The sequence below is a fragment of the Leucoraja erinacea genome, chromosome 20, assembly GCF_028641065.1.
Source record: "Leucoraja erinacea ecotype New England chromosome 20, Leri_hhj_1, whole genome shotgun sequence".
NCBI classification, from domain to species: Eukaryota; Metazoa; Chordata; class Chondrichthyes; order Rajiformes; family Rajidae; genus Leucoraja; species Leucoraja erinaceus.
The window spans coordinates 3,915,883-3,936,322 of record NC_073396.1 but is presented as its reverse complement, the minus strand read 5'-3'; the positions used below and the strand labels follow the sequence as shown (position 1 = coordinate 3,936,322).

Below are 20,440 nucleotides of genomic sequence, written 5' to 3'. Positions count from 1 at the left end.
CAAACTCCACACAGGCAGCACCCGAGGTCAGGATTGAATTCCAATGGTTGGAACTGTGAGGCAGTAGCACCACTGTGGTGAGAGCTTTAACAAGGATTATACCTTATTAAAGTCAACTTCATCTGGGGATTAAGGGAATATGACAAGTCATGAAAAGTATACTATTATCAAGCAGGACTGTGCGATCGGAAGGATCAGTCCTGCTGAGCAACTGTTTTCAATTAAGTTATTTTTACATTCCAGATACACTCAATCTATCGTGCTGAAATAACTTTGGTTAATTTTTACTGACTGTTATTTTTTCAAGGTTCAGGGATTATGGATAAATTGCTAACTGCTTTATCTTTCAATTTAAAAGTCAACCTGGAACAAAGTTATTTTATTCAGACAATAAAAAGACAATTTCTTTGGAACAAATATCTGGACTGTGTCTGCCAAGGCTTTCTTTTCAGTCAAAAGGTTGCACATTCAAGTCCCACTCCAGAGGCTTGTGTAAGGAGGGTAATTCGCGCTAATGCTTAGCCAATATGTAACATTCGATCAGCATCCCTACAACAGGTCAGGTTATCATCATACTGCTGTTTGTGTGCATGTGTTGTGTGCAATAATATGGTGATTAAGTTACTGGAGTAACATCACATGCTCGACTCGATGACCTGCAGACAGGGTTCAACTCCAACCTCAGCAATTACAGATTTTAAATTCAAGTAAATTGGAAGTGTAAAGCCAAACAATGAAGACACAACAGACTGCAGATGCTGGAATTTAGAGCAACAATCAATCTGCTGGAGGAACTCTATGGGTCGAGCAGCACCTGTGGGGGGAGAAGGGATTGCCATTGCCCGTTTTGGGTTGAAACTCGAAAAGCTGCTTCGGGACTTGATGCCTTTCTGATGACCTATTTTGTATTCTATATGTGTGGTATCTAATTGAAAGTTATTCCGTGATTGTAATAGCAATTGTTTTTGGTATCCAAATATGATTGATAATCATTTTCCTAAAATATAGAGCCGACAGCAATCAACAGGTTTGATTTAGTTGCCTTATTTCTCCTTTAATTTACATAAGAACCTAAGAAATCACAAGAGTAAGGCACATAGCCGCCCATCATTTCCACCATTCAAGAAGAGAGGACCTGGCAGGAGAGTTTAGAGTTTAGTTTAGAGGTACAGCATTGAAACAGGCCCTTTGGCTTACCGAGTCCATGCCAACCATCGATCATCCGTCCACATTAGTTCTATGTTATCCCACTTTTACATCCAATCCTTTCACACTAGGGGCAACTTACAGTATCCAATTAACCTACAGGATAGGTCAGTAGGAATGAGAAGAGGGTTTGCATGAAAGTAGAGGATTCAATGTTCATGTCATTGTGTTGTCGGCTAGCCCAAGCAGAATAAGGGATGCTGTTTGGTCTTCCCATTTCCCAAGTGGCTTGCAATTGGGTGTGCCAGCTTGCCCTGGAGGACACAGCCCAAATACTTTCTCCTCAGTACTCTCCCCTTCTAAACCTTTTGCAGGCATATTCTACCAATACAAAAAGGGATGAGACGTTTAGGTTATCAGCAACCCTCACCCATAGCTCTGCACGGGATATCAACAGTTTTTTCTACTTCACCCAGAATCTTCCTGTTGGGCTCTTCAGTAAAATATGGCGGTTCTACAGGAGAAAGATAAAGCAAATGTACAGAAAACATGTACAAGTAGATCTTAAATATAACATTGAAGTTTATTTACAATCATCCTAGATAAGTGGTTCCTTCTTCTTAGTACTTTCTTTATACCAACATACTGGCAGCTCTAAAAAGTCATAAACTAAAATTTTACATTTTTAGTATTTTTAATATCATGAACAAACTACCAAGGTTTAAAAAAAAATGTATTAACTAAATTAGTCAGTCGGGCCCTTAAATAGCTTAAATAACTTATATGATGATGATCATATACAATAGACAAAAGGTGCAGGAGTAGGCCATTCGGCCCTTCGAGCTAGCACCACCATTCACTGTGATCATGGCTGATCATCCACATTCAATACCCCATTCCTGCCTTCTCACCATATCCCCTGACTCCGCTATCTTTGAGCTCTATCTAACTCTCTCTTGAAAGCATCCAGAGAATTAGCTTCTGAGGCAGAGAATTCCACAGATTCACAACTCTCTGGGTGAAAAAGTGTTTCCTCGTCTCCGTTCTAAATGGCCTACCCCTTATTCTTAAACTGTAGCCCCTGGTTCTGGACTCCCCCAACATTGGGAATATACAATTTTATACAGTGTGCCTAGTCACATGTGACAATAAAGTATTCCATTCCATCTGCCATAGACACGAACAGCGTGGAAGGATATGCGTCCGTTACCTTTCTGTCTATATAAAAAAACACTGGTTCTTCTAATCCATGAAGCAAAAAACTTCAAAGGATCTTCCTTGGACACAGGGCACCTGGTGGTCACCAACTGGAATAATAAGCCAGCACTGTCCTCACTTAGACCAAGTATGACGATGTTACCAGAGACATATGTCTATGGTGATGGCACTGATGGTTTGAAACAGATGGCAAAAGATGTTCCGTCCTAACCTTCCACCCTTTCACAACAGTTGGCGTGATAATGGATCCAATTCAATTAAGACTTGGTAGACCATAACTTAAGGGAAGATCACAGAAGACCCATGGATTTTATTTTTCAGCACTAAATTTAGGAAGCAAAGTATAAATGCAGATAACAATCCTTTTTTTTTGGGCTTTAATCTATCCTAAAATACAGGAAGAGCAGTGTACAAAATTATTGTTACCATTTTAGCCTTGTCGGCAGAACATCTTCAAAAATATTTTAACTCTACTGTTGCACCAAGAAATAAAAAATCTTCCATTTGCTCTGCCTGTTCTTTACAGCCTTAGTTTTATTTCATATTTAATCAACACCATACAGCATATTGATAAAGTGACCGAAAAGCTTTAATAACTGTCCTCCTTTCAAAATCTGAAGATGAAACTGGGCCCGCGGAAGGTTAAACACAATGTTGTTACCTATAATGGATATGTAGGCATGTGCATGAACTGGAAGAACACTGCTGCTCTGTAGCATGGCCACACACTCATACTTTCCAATGTCGGCTGATGTTGGATTTAAGATCATCAATCGCCTTCCGAAAACACTGATTCCACTTTTCAGTTTCACACCATTTCGTTTCCAGGTAATACTCAGTCTATCCACAGGCCTGTTGGAAAGGGCATTAAGTCGTACATTAACATTCAACGAGTCATCAATTGTATTCATCGGGGAAGTGAGCTGTAAATAGATTAGATCAGATTCTGTTGCCAAAAATAATGGAGGGTTTAATGGTGCTCGCCACAATTTGACTTGCACATTGCCCACATCTTGAGGATAGGAAGAGATACCCTGCGCATTGTGAATCACCACATTATTGGATGATTTTATGCATTAGTTTGTTTATGCCACAAAATTGCTGCTCTCCCTCACTTGTGCATTAATCACTTTTTAATTTTGGTGCAGAAAATTCCGCCTGGAACTTAACGTACCTTTTTAATGAAGCTAATTATGCGCGCACTATGTCAAACATCCACCTAAACCCAGAAAAGCACCAACTTGATTGGGTAGACACAAAAGGCTGAGGTAACTCAGCATTGCACCCCACATGGTATGGCAGCTGCACCATGGCAGACAGGGAGAGGCTTCAGAGGGTAACTAGGACAGCGCAGAAGATCATTGGCTGCCCTCTCCCCTCCCTGATGGATATTTACACCTCCGGCTGCCTTAGCAGGGCAAAGAATATCATCAAGGACAGCTCCCATCCTGCGTTTGGACTGTTCGACCTGCTGCTCTCTGGAAGGCGCTATAGGTGCATCAAATCCAGGACAAATAGACTCAGGAACAGTTGTTTTCCGAAAATTATAACTACTCTAAATTCACACATCCACTGACTTCACAGCCCAACACCCGGACTTCCATCTGTATATATGTATATTAGCGCGCCACAATTGACTTGCACATTGCCCACATCTTGAGGATAGGAAGAGATACCCCGCATTGTCTCCCTTATTGGATGATTTTATGCATTTTTTTTCTGTTTCAAAATTGTTTTTTGTACTAAATTATTTTTATTTTGGTATGCACTGAGTACGAGCACTTTTAATTTAATTGTACATGTCAAACATCCACCTGACAATAAAAGGCATATCTTGATTGGGTATATCAAAAGGCTAGGTAACTCAGCATCGCACCCCACCCTAGTCCTTCAACTAGTTTCACTGCCTTCTGATTAATCTTACTGTTCTCTGTATGCCTCGTTGTCACCTTCCCCTCAGCCTACTATGAACCATTCTATATTTCCTTGATCATTTCCTGCTTCGATCTGTCCTTTTCATCCCTTAAGTTCACTTTGTACCTTTCCATATCTCTAGTTTCCCTCTTCCCGACCCTCAGTCTGAAGAAGGGTCTCGACGCGCAACTCACCCATTTTCCTTCCCTCCAGAGATGCTGCCTGTCCCGCTGAGTTACTCCAACATTTTGTGTCTTTATTCGGTGTAAACCAGGGTCTGCAGTTCCTTCCTACACAACTTGATTGGGTAATCTCACTTTTGCAAGCAAGCAAGTTCAAGATTTGAAATTAATTAATTTTTCAATCTTTGTTTCTATCTTCTTTCAATCAGTTTATCTTTTCTTTCTTTTTCAATTCTTAACTTGATTTTATTCATGCTGCTTCCTTGCCAGTCATTCCCATTTCTTTCTCAATGCCAAAACACTAATTGGTTTAAGAATGTACAGTGTCTGTCCTACTGTTAATGAATGTCATAAATTAATATTATTAGCTTTCCTTACAGAGACTTGTAAAACAAAGTTTCTTTGAACTTAAGATAGTGGGAAAGCATCTGATTAAGCACAATCTCACTGCTCTGGGCAATTAAATTAATGAAGTAATCCAAGTCATTTTCATTCAAACTAGAATGTGTTATATAAAATTAAATTAATATTGAAAATAAATTAAAAGAATCGTGTCTACACTTTATAAGTAGCTAATATTGATCTTCCTCTCAGAGACCAGTTCCTGGCTTATCAGCCAGTCTTCCTGCACCATATTACAACACAGAGCCTCTCTCCACGGCACCACAAAAAGGGTTTGACAACTGGTGAAAACATGTCCAGAGCTTCAACTGCATTGAAAAAATAAAACAATAAAAAAAATTCTCCCACTTAAAATACAATTAAACTGGCTGAATTAAATAAAATTAAAATAATGATTGATTACCCATTCTGCCAGTAGGTAACCTTCTGTCCCTGGTTTTCAATGGGAGCACTATACGTATTAGGTCTGACCCAGAGAAGGGAAATCTGCACATCCTTGTGCTGCTCAATTAGACCGAGCATTCACTGGTGCAGCGGACACAAGTTGCACAATGGAAGATTTCAATGCTGGGTTAAGTCATCACCAGTGCTGGACCTCAGCCCTTCCACAGACAGCACAGATATATCTGACAGAAGTGCTGGTGCTTGGGCATAGGATTTGCCCCATGGGTTGGCTCATCATTCCATGAGTCATAGGAGCAGAATTAGGCCATTCATCCCATTCTGTCTGCTCTGCCATTCGATCATGGCTGACTTATCTTTCCCTCTCAACCCCATTCTTCTCCTTTCTCCCCGTAACTTTTGACACCCTTGCTAATCAAGAACCTATCAATCTCCGCTTTAAAAATATCAAACGGCTTTGCCTCTACCGCCGTCTGTGGCAATGAAGTCCACAGATTCACCACCCTCCGGTTGAAGAAATTCTTCCTCATCTCCATTCTAAAGGTACGTCCTTTTATTCCGAGGCTGTGCCCTTTGGTCCTAGACTCCCCCATGCCTGGAATCATCCTCTCTAAATCCACTCTACCTAGGCCTTTCATGCCCCATTATTTTCCACAAAGACATTTCTCTTTTAACTAAAGCTTCAATGTATTATTCAGAAAGTACATCTATGTGTTTCACACTGGTGAATGGAGATTCATAACGTAATGTGACCATCCCAATTTCCATCCCATTTTTAGGTATCAGTGTGATACACTGGCATCATTATGGCAAGACTTTAGTAAAGTTGCTTTATAGTTTACAGTGTGAATATATTAAAGAATGCCCATCATAATTCTTCAACTAATCTAACCTCTTCTTGACAAGCTCTAGATAGTTTTCTGGATGTGAGAAATCGTATTTGAAGTTGTTTATTATCACTCATTGAAACACAGTTATACAACAAATGCTCTATACCAATGCACTGGCTGCAGCTTCTGAGTTTAATATATCATCTAATCATTTGTATTCTTCAGCTTAATGCAGTACTCAGTCTACAGAGACTTCTTGTGTAATGATCCATTAATACTTGGCTTCAAACTAGCATTATCATTCCAGATATCTCACAGACCTATCATAGAAATGATGAAAGGACATACGAGACAACCTCGATGGAAATACTGCAGATATCTAAGAATTCAAGCACTCTTTTAGAAGATAAAATGTGCATTCAATCATTATATCCACATATTGTGTTTCATATTGTGCAATGGTTTCAAGGCTTGAATGAGTAAATGCAGCGAGAATCTAATTTGTAATTACAAGGGCAAATGTAGCAATTTACTTGATTAAATTACTCATATTCACAATTATCAGAATCATTAAGATTTATTTATGCTTCATTAGTCAGCTTTCAATATCGGGATGCTAAAATAAAATAGATCTTTCACTGTGGATTTTAAACACAAAATATGGATGGCACAACTCCATGATAACTTACTTACTGCCACCAACAATAACATTATTATTACCACATATATCTCTAAAACAATAAATGACACGGGAGAAGATGGAAAGCGTTACAACATAATGCAGTTAAACTTCCACACTAGGATCCCACCACAGTACCGAGATACTATAGTGACTGGTGAGTTAACTGAACCGCAGGTGTTGACCAAGTTTAATGCACCAGCATGTATTATTTTTAACATAATAAAAGCTCACAGGCACGAACAAAGTACATATCTGGCAAATGCAATGAAAGCAGGAACATGCCTCACAACTATACATGACCTTTCTCAATTTTACTAAAGCCTTTACCTCCGTTAAACAGGAAGCACTGTGTAACACCCCCTCACACTCCACTGTTCACAGAAATTCAACTCTATTCTGATTCCTTCATGATGGTGAACATGAATTCCAAAATGGCTCCAATCTTAGTGAAGACCAGGTGTCCAATACAGCTGCATCGTTGCCTCAGCACACTTTCAATCTTTCCCGGCTCATTGCTGCACCTTACCGCCAACAAACCTTGCAGAGAGTTGAGCAGTTCTTCAGAAGTAATAGGGAACTGTTTGGCTGACTGTAACCATACTTCAGAACTGAGGCCACTTGAACTGCAGTAGCCAAGTTGCAGTATGTAAAAGACACTTACATACTGGGAAGGTTGAAATCCAAGTCATGGTTGTCTTGTTTACTGAAGTGTATGAGATGATGGGACTCACATTCAGCATCAACAACCAAGGTTTATCTACCAATCTGCACTGTGCTCTGATGATAAAGGTCTCGGCAATACCCCTGGAAATGTGGACCACTCCCAGGAGACACCTCTCAGCAAACTCATCAATGAGAACATTCATCACTGCCTTCAGGACACCAGTGCAGTCTTTGGACAATTGAAGATCAAGACTTAAAATCTGGCACATGGTCCACAGAGATCCCTGCCCACCTGCCACCTCTGAGACCTGGACTGCTTCCAGTGGCACCTCAATGCATCGGAGAGTTACCATCAATGAACTAAACATTACCATCCGCCAACTTTTATAAATATACTCAAGCCACCAAACAATGCAATGACCCTGGCCCGTGACTGTTCAAAGCCAATAAAGAGCATTCAGGATGGGGTGCCGTAAGCATCAAACCCATGCACAGATTCACATGTTAGCTGGCAATAATAGCAGCCATTTATTTGTTAATGTACCAGAGGTTCAAGTATTAAATTGCACAAAGCATTGGAAGACAAGGAAGCATTGATAAATAATACAAATGTAAATGGCAGAGTGTGCACATCACCTCCCAAACTAACCACTGCCCACCCTGTAGCCCCTTCCATCTGTGGTTTCCACATTGGTTTCATGAGTCATCTCAGAGCCCACAGGACTAGGATGCAAGTTATTCTCCATCCTGAAGGACTGTTTTAAGAAGAAGAAAAATGAGATGAGATTTATATCAGTCATCAGGGATTACAGTTAGTGTAAGTGAGTTGTGCATTCTTCTTTGTAAACGGGAATTACAGCAATTGTAGCATTTAACGTATCACTTCTTGCTGATTAATAAGCAGAGAAAACTTCTTGCAGAAATCTTTGCCTTGAGTAGACTGCTCCATGGGTCCAAACTCTGAAGCCGAGAAATAATTCCTATATGTCTAAGAAGCTTTTAGATAGCTGCATGAAAATGCAAGGAATAGAGGGACGTTGAGCAAAGAAGATTAGTTTATTTTAGCATCATGTTCATCACGGACGTTGTGGGCCGAAGGGCCTGTCCCTGTGCTGTGCTGTTCTATGTTGGATGCATGTCACCAAAGTTTGGAAGCAACCAAACAGGGACCCATTCAGCACAGATAATAGCAAAGATGATGAAAGAGTTAATCACCGGGAACGTGCCTCTCTGTGAGAGGTGATTCCGGTTTCATCCTTCCTGAGGTAAAGCAATGGACTTGGCCAAACAGGGAACATAAAGATTCACATATAAATTTGCGATAATGAATGTTAAATACAACCACACAGCCTCTTAATTAATAAATTGTCTTTCCACAGCTTCTAACCTTTAGTTATCCACAGATTCAAGTTCCAAACTAATTTCATTAATTTGTATCAATCTCACTTATCACAACTGTTCATTTATAATCAGTTAGCGATTATCACAGAATGATAGCGACACAACCTCTGTAATCACTACTGAAACTATTTACAATTAACACTGTAAATTATGTTATTTATTAAGGCAATCTACTAATTATTTGCTTATTTCATATATAAATACTATTGTGATTACATGGGTAATAAATGATTCTAATTCTCATTTGTTTATTTGGTTTATCGCTGATTAACTGTAATGAAGGATTAATTAATTCACTCATTAAGTTCTCTGGACCCTAATTGAAGGTCAGTCATGTAGAGAGATATAAAACTGTCAATATATTAAAGACTGACCACAATAATTTGCATTTATATTGCACCTTTGGTAACAAAATGTGACATTGAACCATATAAGATGATATTGAAAAGATGTCCAACATCTTTATAAATACATGATTTAAATTAAGGAATATCTTACAAGAAGGAAACAGCAGCAAACAGTCTAGGGAGGGAGCAGCAAAGCTTCGGATCTTGGCAGTTTAAGGAATAAACCGTGACTCTGCAGCTATTCCCATAGAGAAAAAAGTTGGAACTTTACAAAAATATTGCCAGCACTCAAGGGGCTGAGCTATAGGGAGAGACCGGGCAAACTTTATCCCTTGGAATACGGGAGGCTGTATCTTATAGAGTGATCTTATAGAGGTGTATAAAATCAGGAAGGGGAATTGATAGGGTGAATGCAGTCTGTTATCCAGTGTAGGGGAATCAAGAACCAGAGGGCATAAATTTAAGGTGAGAAGGGAAAGATTTAATAGGAAGCTGAGATGCTACTTTTTCACTCAGAGGGCAGTGGGTATATGGAATGAGCTGCCATAAGCGGTTTAGTTTAGTTTAGTTTAGAGATAGAGTGTGGAAACAAGCCCTTCAGCCCACCGAGTCCGAGCTGACCAGTAATCCTGCACACTAACACTATCCTCCACACGAGGGACAATTTACAATTCTACCAAGTCAATTAACCTACAAACCTGTAAGTCTTTGGAGTGTGGGAAGAGAAAATCCACGCAGGTCATAAAAACTATCTACAGACAGCACCCGTGTTCAGGATCGAACCCGTGTCTCTAGCGCTGTAAGGCAGCAACTCTACTGTTGCACCACTGTGCGGTAGTTGAGACAGGTGGAATAACAACATTTAAAAGACACTTGGGCAAGTGCGTGCCTTGGAAAGGTTTAGAGGGATAGGGGCCAAATGTGGGCAAATAGGACTAGCTTAGATGGGCATCTTGGTCGGTGTGGCAGGTTGGGCCGAAGGGCCTGTTTTTGTTCTGTATGATTGTACAACTCTAACTGGAGAAGCTTAGAGCTCTGATGGCTGGAGGAGGTTATTAACAAAGGGAGAGGCTGGGAAGATTTGATGTCGTGCAAGGCTGCTCTCACAGTCAAATGAGATTACAATCAGGATGATTCAGAGCCAAGGGAGGGATTGAATCAATTACGAGGGAATGAAGACACAGGGAACTGTACATGTTGGTTTACAAAAAAAACCCACAAAGTGCTGGAGTACCTCAGCAGGTCAGGCAGCATCTCTGGAGAACAGGGATAGGCGACGTTTCGGGTCGGGATCCTTCTTTAGACTTTAAGTCCTCCAGAAATGTTGCCAGACCTGCTGCGTTACGCTTGTAACGAAGAAATGAATGTCGAACAGGAAGGAAATCTAGGTTTGCCAATGGTAAATGTTGGGTAAGCAGTTTACTATTTAGAGGTGGCGATGAAATAAGAGAAATTGCAGTAGAGGGCTATCAGCATATGTGAAGGAGCTAATGCCCTGCTTTAGGATTACATTATCGAAGGGAAGGTACAGATGAGAAAGAACAAAGGGGAAAAGAATGGACATTTGGAGACACAGTTCAAGCGGGTTGAGACTAGATGATCAGGCAGCACCATGAAACAGCAATTTGTGCTGCTGACAGATCGAGGGACCCAGGTATGATTCAGGTGCTGTGTGTGTGGCATTTGCATGTTTTATTCTATGATTACATGGGTTTCTATGCAATGCCCTGGTTCCCTCTCATATCAGTAAGGCCAGCTGACAGCTGGGTTAATTAGCTATTGTGCATTCCCCCTTAATGAACGCGAGTGGCAAAATAATCAGAGAGGAGGCATGTGAATAAGTTGAGAGGCTGCACAGGGAATAGCATTTAAGAAGGAACTGCAGATGCTGGAAAACCGAAGGTACACAAAAATGCTGGAGAAACTCAGCGGGTGCAGCAACATCTATGGAGCGAAGGAAATAGGCAACGTTTTGGGCCGAAACCCTTCTTCAGACCTAAGGAAATAGGCAACGTTTTGGGCCGAAACCCTTTGGGTTTCGTCCCGAAACGTTGCCTATTTCCTTCGCTCCATAGATGCTGCTGCACCCGCTGAGTTTCTCCAGCATTTTTGTGTACCAGGGAATAGCATTGTTGGGAATGTTGGGAGCCAGAATAGGCCAAATGCGCGCCTGTGTCAATCACGTTGAATTAGATAGTTAATCACAGAGAAGTTAGGGTCATAGTCGAGAATTCGCCTAATGTTTTCTTACAACACACCTTTGTTTCAATATTGTCAAGAGAGTCGGCAGCAATCACTAAAACAAATCTATTAGTCTGCGGGAGGCATTCTAAGTGCGCAAGGCCAACGTTTTTCCCTTTAGCTTACTGACTTTTTAAATAGGCCTTTGGGACAAAAGTCATTAGAATGGTTCTAAATCACTTTAAAGCAGAAATTTAAAATAATTCATAATCTAAATTGCAGTTTATTATGGAGTGTGTCCCTGAATGGATCAGTGCGTAAATGCAGAAGGATGCTGAATTTTAAAATGAACATTTAAAAACTTTATGGTAATTATGGAGAATCTCAGGAGTAGGTTGGACTGAATAAATAATAAAATTGATCGCCGCAGTCTTTCCTGACAATAAGCGGCACCCAGTGAGCCGTGGTTCAGAATTCAGAGTGCAGCCTGCAGGGTTTTGTTTATTAATTTAAATCAAAGACAGTGCCTTCATTGTTGCATCCTACATTCCCAGCTGTTCACACATTCAATTGGTGAACCAGCGATACATTTCATCAATAGGAATGTCACCTTTCGTGATGAGCAATACTGTCAGGTTGGGAACAACTCTACCCAAGACCGCAAGAATTTGTAGAGAACTGTAGACATGGCCCAATCTATCAAACCAAACCAGACTTCCCCACCATCTACACTTTCTGCTGCCTTGGTAAAGCAGCCAACATGATCTTGACTTGACCCATCCCCATCATTCCTCCTTCCCCCAGCTCCCGTCTAGCAGAAGGTACAAAAGCTTGAAAGAGCGCACCACTAGACTCAGGAATAGCTTCTCCCTCTCTGATACCAGGCTTCTGTATGGTCCTTCCATAAGCTAGGGTACTGTCCAATTCACCTCTACCCCATTATGGACATTGGACTTTGCCTTTGGAACTGATGCGCTACAATGCTGAGAACTATATTCTGCACTCTGTATCTTCTCATTTGCTCTATTTATTGTACTTGAGTTTGACTTGATTGTATTTATGTCTAGTATATGTGATCTGTTTGGATAGCATGTAAAATTACACTGTACCCCGATAGACATGACAATAATAAACATAAACCTACAGTATCAGTTGAGTGCTTTTAGTTATCTGTACCAAATGGAGATGTACTGTGGAGCCAGTAAATTACTGTGACATTCATATTGTTTTTGAGTTTATCAATGAAGTACTACTAAATGATATCGAGGCAAGCAATTTTCACTTTGAACACAAGGTGCTGGAGTAACTAAGGGGGTCAGGCAATATCTCTGTCTGAAGAAGGGTTTCAACCCGAAACATCACGCATTCCTTCTTTCCAGAAATGCTGCCTGTCCCGCTGATACTCGAGCATTTTGTGTGTATCTTCTGGTCCATCACAAGTACTGACCTCCTCTCCAACAAAGGGGTCCAGGTGTTTTTCCTCAGAAAGGCAGCCAATATCATCAGACCCACATCACCCTGGCCACACTCTCATTTTGTTCCTACCTTTGCGAAGAAGGTACAGGAGACTGAAAACTGTGACCAACACGTTCAAGGATAGCATATTTCTTGCAACCATCAGGCTAGAACAATACACTACATTAACCTCCGGAACGATGAACTTCTATGTTCACCAAGGACTGCAGATGCTGGAAAATCGAAGGTACACAAAAATGCTGGAGAAACTCAGGGGGTGCAGCAGCATCTATGGAGCGAAGGGAATAGGTAACGTTTCGGGCCGAAACCCTTCTTCAGGCTGATGAACTTCTATGGACTGTTTCTGATTGCACTACAGACTTTGGTTAATTTTTTGCATTAGTATTCGTATTGTATTGTATTGTATTCAAATTTATTGTCATTGTCTCAATTTGAGACAACAAAATGAATTTCCCTTACAGGCAGTATCATAAAAAAAAATCACAAAAAAATGTTTTGCATTAGTAATATCATTAATTTATTGAATCTGTTATTATTATATTGAATTGTGTGTATTGCATTTACCGCCTTGTTAAGCTGCTGCAAGTAAGGATTCTCTTCTTCCATTGTCTGTACAAAATATGAATTGAACACTCTTGACTCTTGAACTGGATGCAGACATCTATTGCCTGTCTCAAATATAAACTATTCCATCGGACTCCAAGTTATGATGGGAGACGCTGGTCGGTAAACATAATTCAATTCCATTGTGTGTAATTTAATTATATTTGCTGTGATAACTTAATTATATATGTCAAGAGTTTTATAGCTGTCTATATTATAGTTTTGTATAGGATGTTGATTTAGATAATTTAAGGTAAGTGAAGGATTCTGTTTATTGGCATCTTTTCAACTCCTGTAAAAGGCGTCCATTATCTGTCAACATTGTGGATTGGATTATTGGTTTGGCATTTTTTGAAATCAATTGTATGTCCACTGTCTAGACAAGCAATTACCAATAAATAAAGTCTTGAACAAGGTCAAGCATCTAAGCTAACATACAAAAATACAGATATACAAACAAATATAAAGAGGATAATAAATTTACAAGAGCAAAGCAGACCAAACATAAATTGTCACAAATCATATGTGCATGAAAATTTAAAATAAGGTTGCATTCTAACATAAAACAAATTGAAATTAGCAATACAAAAGGGTATTAGGTTTAAGCAACAAACAAAGTGCTGAAGGAACTCAGTGGATCTGGTAGCATCTGTGGAAGGAAATAGATAGACGACGTTTTGAGTCAGAACCCTTCTTCAACCTGATCAATGTGTCAGGAGAAGGCGTTTAAAAGACACTTGGACAAGTACATGGATAGGAAAGGTTTAGAGGGATAAAAAAAAAATACAGACAAGAAGGCACATGAGAGAGCGGTGCAGAGACTTTAACCATAAACGTAACCATATGGAACATTAAGGGAGAATTGTGGGAATTTGTCAGAAAGGTACAACAATTTTAATCTGCGTAAGGACTGGAAAAATCAGATGGGTGAAGTAAGCCTGGATGAGGAACTCATGGGCTGTTTTGGGGAGTTTCTTAGAACAGCAGGTTTTGGAGCCAACTTGAGAACAGGCTATACCAGAGATGCTATCGTGCAATTAGAAAGGATTAATTAATCATCTCATAATGAAGGTGTCCCTAGGTAGCAGCAATTACAATATGATGACATTTTACAATCAGCTTGAGGGAGAGAAGAATGGATCTCGTATAAGAACAATTATTATGCCATGATAGCAGAGCCAACCAGGTACACATGGTTCAGGGAATATCCAATTGAAATGCAGTGCCATATGTTTAAGCCGAACTTTGACAATACACAGGTTAGATGCATTCAATTGTAAGGGGCAGCGAGCCCATATATGATTAACTGAAAACATTAAAGGTAGTATCAAATTTAAAGGAAAAGCAACAAACAATTTACGGAGGAATTCAGAGAGGGTCAAGCAGCATCTGTGGAGGGAAACAGACAATTGATGTGTCTGTTGGGACCCTTCATCTGGACTGACCTGCAAAGTTGCCTGACCTGCTGAGTTCATCCAACAGATTGGCCTTTCAACAAAATTAGCCTTGATACTAACATTAATTGGAACAAGTTGATTCCTAATTACAAATGCATTTCAAAGACTTGAATCAATAACAAGAGCAAGTAGACTGACTGGTTGTCCTCCCCAAGCTTAAAATACATTCTGACATTTAAAGAATACAATTTATACCTTGTTTTTCTTTCATTCATATATTAAAAAATTGAATATACATTTTATCTCATCTTATATGTGAAGATATGCAGAATGTATTAACAGAAAATATATTGAAAATTGGCAAAGGAATTCGTAGCAAATCATTTTGTAACTGTGGAAGAAAATATTAATATCCTTTCTTACTTAATTTTGATTGGAATTGAACAGGTAACAAAAGGGTATGTGGATGTGGCAATTGGCATCTCTCGTTGACCATATGCAGAAGATGTTTCGTGGGAATCAGCAAAGTAAGATTAGACGTATTGCCACTTGTCTAGGAATGTGTTGAAAGGTGGATGGTAAATGTAAACATGAAATAATGAACGGAGATAAGGAAGCTTGATTTCTCAGCAGGAAGTTACAGGAGACCGCTAGTAGCATAGAAATGTTACTGTGATTGGGGGGCTTATGATTGGCTCGGAGAGGGGATGGTGGCATGGTATGATTAAAAGGTGAGATAGAATAATGTCAAGATGCCCTTGTTTGACTTGTTAACCATCTGCTGTTGAATAAGATTAACATAAACAGAAAGTATATTATGACTAATGAAATAATTAATACCCATGTAGTAGATGGTAGTTATAGGAAAACATATAACCAAGGACTATGTATATTTTCGTATAGTTGTATCTAACAAAAAACAAAAGTTGTTTATTGCACAGTATAACTATCGGCTAATTCTGCTGTGAAGTCAGAGAACTGGTGAGCGTTTAACTGCCGCCATCTCTCCATGATATCATACAATAAAGTCCCTTGAAACAAACCTGCGAAGTTTTTCATTTTCATTTTTCTTTAATTTCTTCCACAGTGACATAATTAATGCACAGACGTTGATCTGTTTCTTTCCACTAACCTTGCATTCGCAACACATTCCAGAGTCACCTCACTGGTGCCAGCCACGATACTGGTGTTTTGTGGAGCGACGACAATTCTTGGTGCCACAGGGTCAGCTCGATCTGCAGTGTCTGGAACAAGAAGAATGCAAATGTTCACAAAAAAATCCTCTCCAATCATTTTCCAAATGTTGCAGAATCAACAGGTTACATAATAGCTTACTGTCTGGCTACCAGAGCCAAACAAATTAATCACCATAGAAGTCAGTTCCAATGCCCGACAATACATGGCAACAAACCTAATACCAGAATCGTCATACCTGTTCCATGTATCTGCAAGGGCTCGTCGGGGCTGGTCGGGGGGGGGGGGGGGGGGGGGGGGGGGGGGGGGGGGGGGGGGGGGGACTCAGTCGAGGTGGTGGTGATCACCACACAAACCAGAGGTACAATATGAGCACAGATGTACAGCATGTCAGCATGGACAGGTTGGGCCAAAGGGCTTGTTTCTATGCTGTGTGACTGGGTAAAGTGGATGTCGAGAGGATGTTTCCACTCGTGGGAGAGTCTAAAACCAGTGGTCATAGCCGCAGAATAAAATGACTTGCCTTAGGACAGAGATGAGGAGGAATTTATGTAGTCAGAGGGTGATTCATTGTCACAGAAGGCTGTGGAGGCCAAATCAATAGATATTTTTAAGGCATAGACAGATAGATTAATAATTAGTATGGGTGTCAGGGGTTATGGGGAGAAGGCAAGAGAATGGGGTTAGGAGGGTAAGATAGATCAGCCATGATTGAATGGCGGACTTGATGGGCTGAATGGCCTAACTATGCTTCTATCACTAATTAACCCATAGCCATCAATTGTACAACAAGATGTCAAACACCCCTGGTTTAGCTGCCTTACAAGATAAATCTAATCAGCACATGTCTGGCTGCAGGAGACACACTGTGCTTGGTGCACCCAAAGCTAATCCTTTATGGAGAAGGACGGCAGTCCACAGTCCTGTCATCACCAGACACAGTTTCTGGAAAAGCTTCTCAAATACCTGGTCCAAAAACGACTCATGAGTAGTAATATTCCTTTGTACAAAGACTGCACCAACACTACAAATGTATAGACCTGATAACACAATGAATGCATAGACTGGATAACACCATACATATAAAGTCATGCACTGTTTTTGTATTTCATATATATATTTTAAGAATAACATTTAATTTTGAAATAGCAAATATGTATCTGCCATGTTTCTGGATCACAATAAAACGTTCTCCTTCAGCCTTTTGGTTTTTTTTTGCACAATTGTCTAACTTTTCTGTTTCGTAGGAGCAAACATATTTGAGATACAGCTTGAAGCTTCAAAACAGCAGTTACACATAGCCATTGATACATTCCAATTGTTAAAATTATTTGCACAGCCTTAAGAAGTCATCCTACCTACACTCGACACGGTGTTGATGGGTGCAGTTACCAAGGGAGTTCCAGGATTTAACACAGCACCAATGACAGAATGAAAATGTACTTGCAAGTCAACAGGGTATATAACTGGGAGAGGGTCTTGATGGTCACTCTTTGCTCTGGCTGCCTGAGATCTTTGAGATAGTTGAGGTTGCTGGTTAGGATGGTAACTACATGAATCTTGCAGATGATACACCTTGCACCCAACTGCATGAGTAATGGGGAGAGTGAATGCTTGATAGTGGGTGGGGAAATCAAGAAAGATTCGACCTGGATGTTGCTGAGCTTCTCCAGTATTAATAGAAGCATTCGAACCTAGGAAAGTGGGAATATTCAATCATCTCCTGACATGTACCCAGAAGATGTTTCAATGGCTGTAGGGAATCAGTGAGTGAGTGAACTGATGCATCCAACCAGATCTCTGTTCTGCACTTATTGCGCATCATTTGCTAGACTAGTTCACTTAAGCTTCTACTTAATTGTGAGCCACCCCTTGCATATCAGATATCGGTGCTGCAGGATTAAACAATAGCAATGGCTAACTTTATATCCAAAGGTAATTTATCAATATTATCATGAAGCCATGCTTGATGGTGAGAAGTATACATAGTCTTCCTAAATTCACATCCTCTTTTTGACAGCATAGAGGAATCAAGAATTGAGAGCACAGGTTTATGGTGAGGGGGGGGGGAGGGGGCTATTTAAAGGGCAGTACTCTAGCACAGCGGTAGAGTTGCTGCCTTACTGCAACAGGGACCCCGGGTTTGATCCTAACTACGGGCGCTGACTGTACGGAGTTTGTACGTTCTCCCCTTGACCTGCGTGGGTTTTCCCCGGGATCTCCGGTTTCCTCCCACACTCCAAAGACGTACAGGTTTGTAGGTTAATTGACTTGGCAAAATTGTAAATTGTCCCATATATGTGTAGGATAATATAAATGTGCGGGGATCCCTGGTCGGTGCGGACTCAGTGGGCCAAAGTGCCTGTTTCTGCGCTGCATCTCTAAACTAAACTAAACTAAACTCAGGGGCAACATTTTAACACGGATGCTGATGGTAAATTGAACAAGCTGCAAGAGGAGGTCGTTGAGGCAGGTACAATAAGAACATTTAAAAGACATTTGGACAGATACATGAATAGGAAAGGTTTACTGAGATATGGGTGAAATGCAGGCAAATGGGACTAGCTTAAATTTCGCGCCTTGGTCGGGAAGGGCGAGTTTGTTCAGTTTACGTGCTGTATGACTCTAACCAGTACTTCAATTATGCATCCTGTACTCCCTGCCTGTGGTGTGTAATCAATGTGTCCTTAAATGTCCTGGCAAAATTAATGAATTCATATTACCTGTGATTGAAAAAAACAGTACACAGGACACAAAATTGTGATTCACACCAACTACAAACAGCTAAATAGAATTTTATGGATGATGGGTTAGAGAAAAGTAATTTCAATTGATTTTATCGGCCCTGGTCCATTAAGTGTCTGCTGTAAAATAGATGTCCCATTTATCAAAATATTTTTTTTTTACGTAGCATCAATCAGAAACTTTTTTATCATATTAAAAGTTGTTGTGTTCAGAACTGAAGAATGTGAGAGTTTAACTGACGTGCATTGTGCCAAAAGGTTCAGTGTTAACGTCATCATCTCTGCACGGGATGGTGGGCCAGATCTCTTGCCGAATCCTTGATCGGCACTCCCCACACTAGGACCATAATGTTCCTCCCAGTATGGCCTCAGTCTCATTCTTCTGACAGGCTAGAATGTACCTGATCAGAACATCGGATCGAATAGTGAAAGGCTTGGATAGAATGGATGTCAGGATGATGTTTCCACCAGTGGGAGAGTCTAGGACCTGAGGTCTTAGTCTCAGAATAAAAGGACGTTCCTTTAGGAAAGAGATGAGGAGGAATTTCTTTAGTCAGAGAGTGGTGAATCTATGAAATTCATTGCCACAGAAAGCTGTGGAGGCCAGGTCAATCGATATTTTTACGGCAGAAATAGATGGATTCTTGATTAATACGGCTGTCAGGGATTATGGGGAGAAGGCAGGAGGATAGGGATGAGGGGGAGAGATAGATCAGCCATGATTGAATGGCGGAGTAGACCTGATGGGCCGAATGACCGATTTCTGCTCCTATCACATACGAATTTATGAAGTTCAGACAGTGCCCAGCTTCTGTGATCCAAACACTGTCCTCCTCGGAAGACTCTGACAGCCTATGAGGCCCCTCCCCCAGTCTCATGGGGTATCAAAACAGTTACTATATCTGAGTATCTGTGACAAATACACCAAAACACGAGAAAATATCAGAGAGCTATCAGCATGGAAATAGGTTCTTCATCCCACCATCCACTCCACCTACATTAGTCATATGCCAAATTAATTTACTCTCCCCATTTTCCAATGAACTCCTGCCACAGTCTAAGACTTACTGACAGACTAACGGCAATTTACAATGGCCAATTAACCTAGCAACCCACACCTATGAGTGTGGGAGCCAGCCTCCCTGAGAATACGATTGGGGCCATGCAGGAGGACCATTATGTCGAAGGTGAGCAGTTGGTGATCCATGACTCAGCGGGACATCTGGGCCTCCATCCCAGGACGTGGGAGAAAAACTGGAAACTGATGTGGTCACGGGGATGCTGGCAGAGCTTCCGCTTCATAGGACCAAAGACCCTGGTTCGATCCTGACCTCGCATGCTGTCTGTGTGGAGTTTGCACGTTCTCTGTATGGCCGCGTAGGTTTCCTCCCATATCCCAAAGATGTGGAGGTTTGTTGTTTAATAGGCCTCTAAATTGCCCCCATGTGGGTAGGGAGTGGATGTAAAAGTAGGATAACATAGAACTAATGTGAGTGGGTGATGAATGGTCAGCGTAGACTCGGAGCCTGTCTCCACGCTGTATCTCTAAACTAAACTAAACTAAACTAAATTAAACTAAACTAAACTCTCTTTATTCCTTGCATCCCATCAACGTATTCTCTCCCACGCAAGCCCGTCAGCTCCCATTTTGGTCATTT

The 20,440-nt window shown here is 40.7% G+C and overlaps 1 protein-coding gene across 1 annotated transcript in view; it reads right to left on the bottom strand.

The window, feature by feature from the left end:
• The window catches only part of sdk1a (sidekick cell adhesion molecule 1a), a 513,213-nt gene that overhangs the window by 181,415 nt on the left and 311,358 nt on the right, over positions 1–20,440 (bottom strand). The window contains 3 exon segments of the mRNA XM_055651028.1: positions 1,577–1,660; positions 3,026–3,216; positions 15,977–16,088. Coding sequence (XP_055507003.1) covers positions 1,577–1,660; positions 3,026–3,216; positions 15,977–16,088 — 387 coding nt within the window.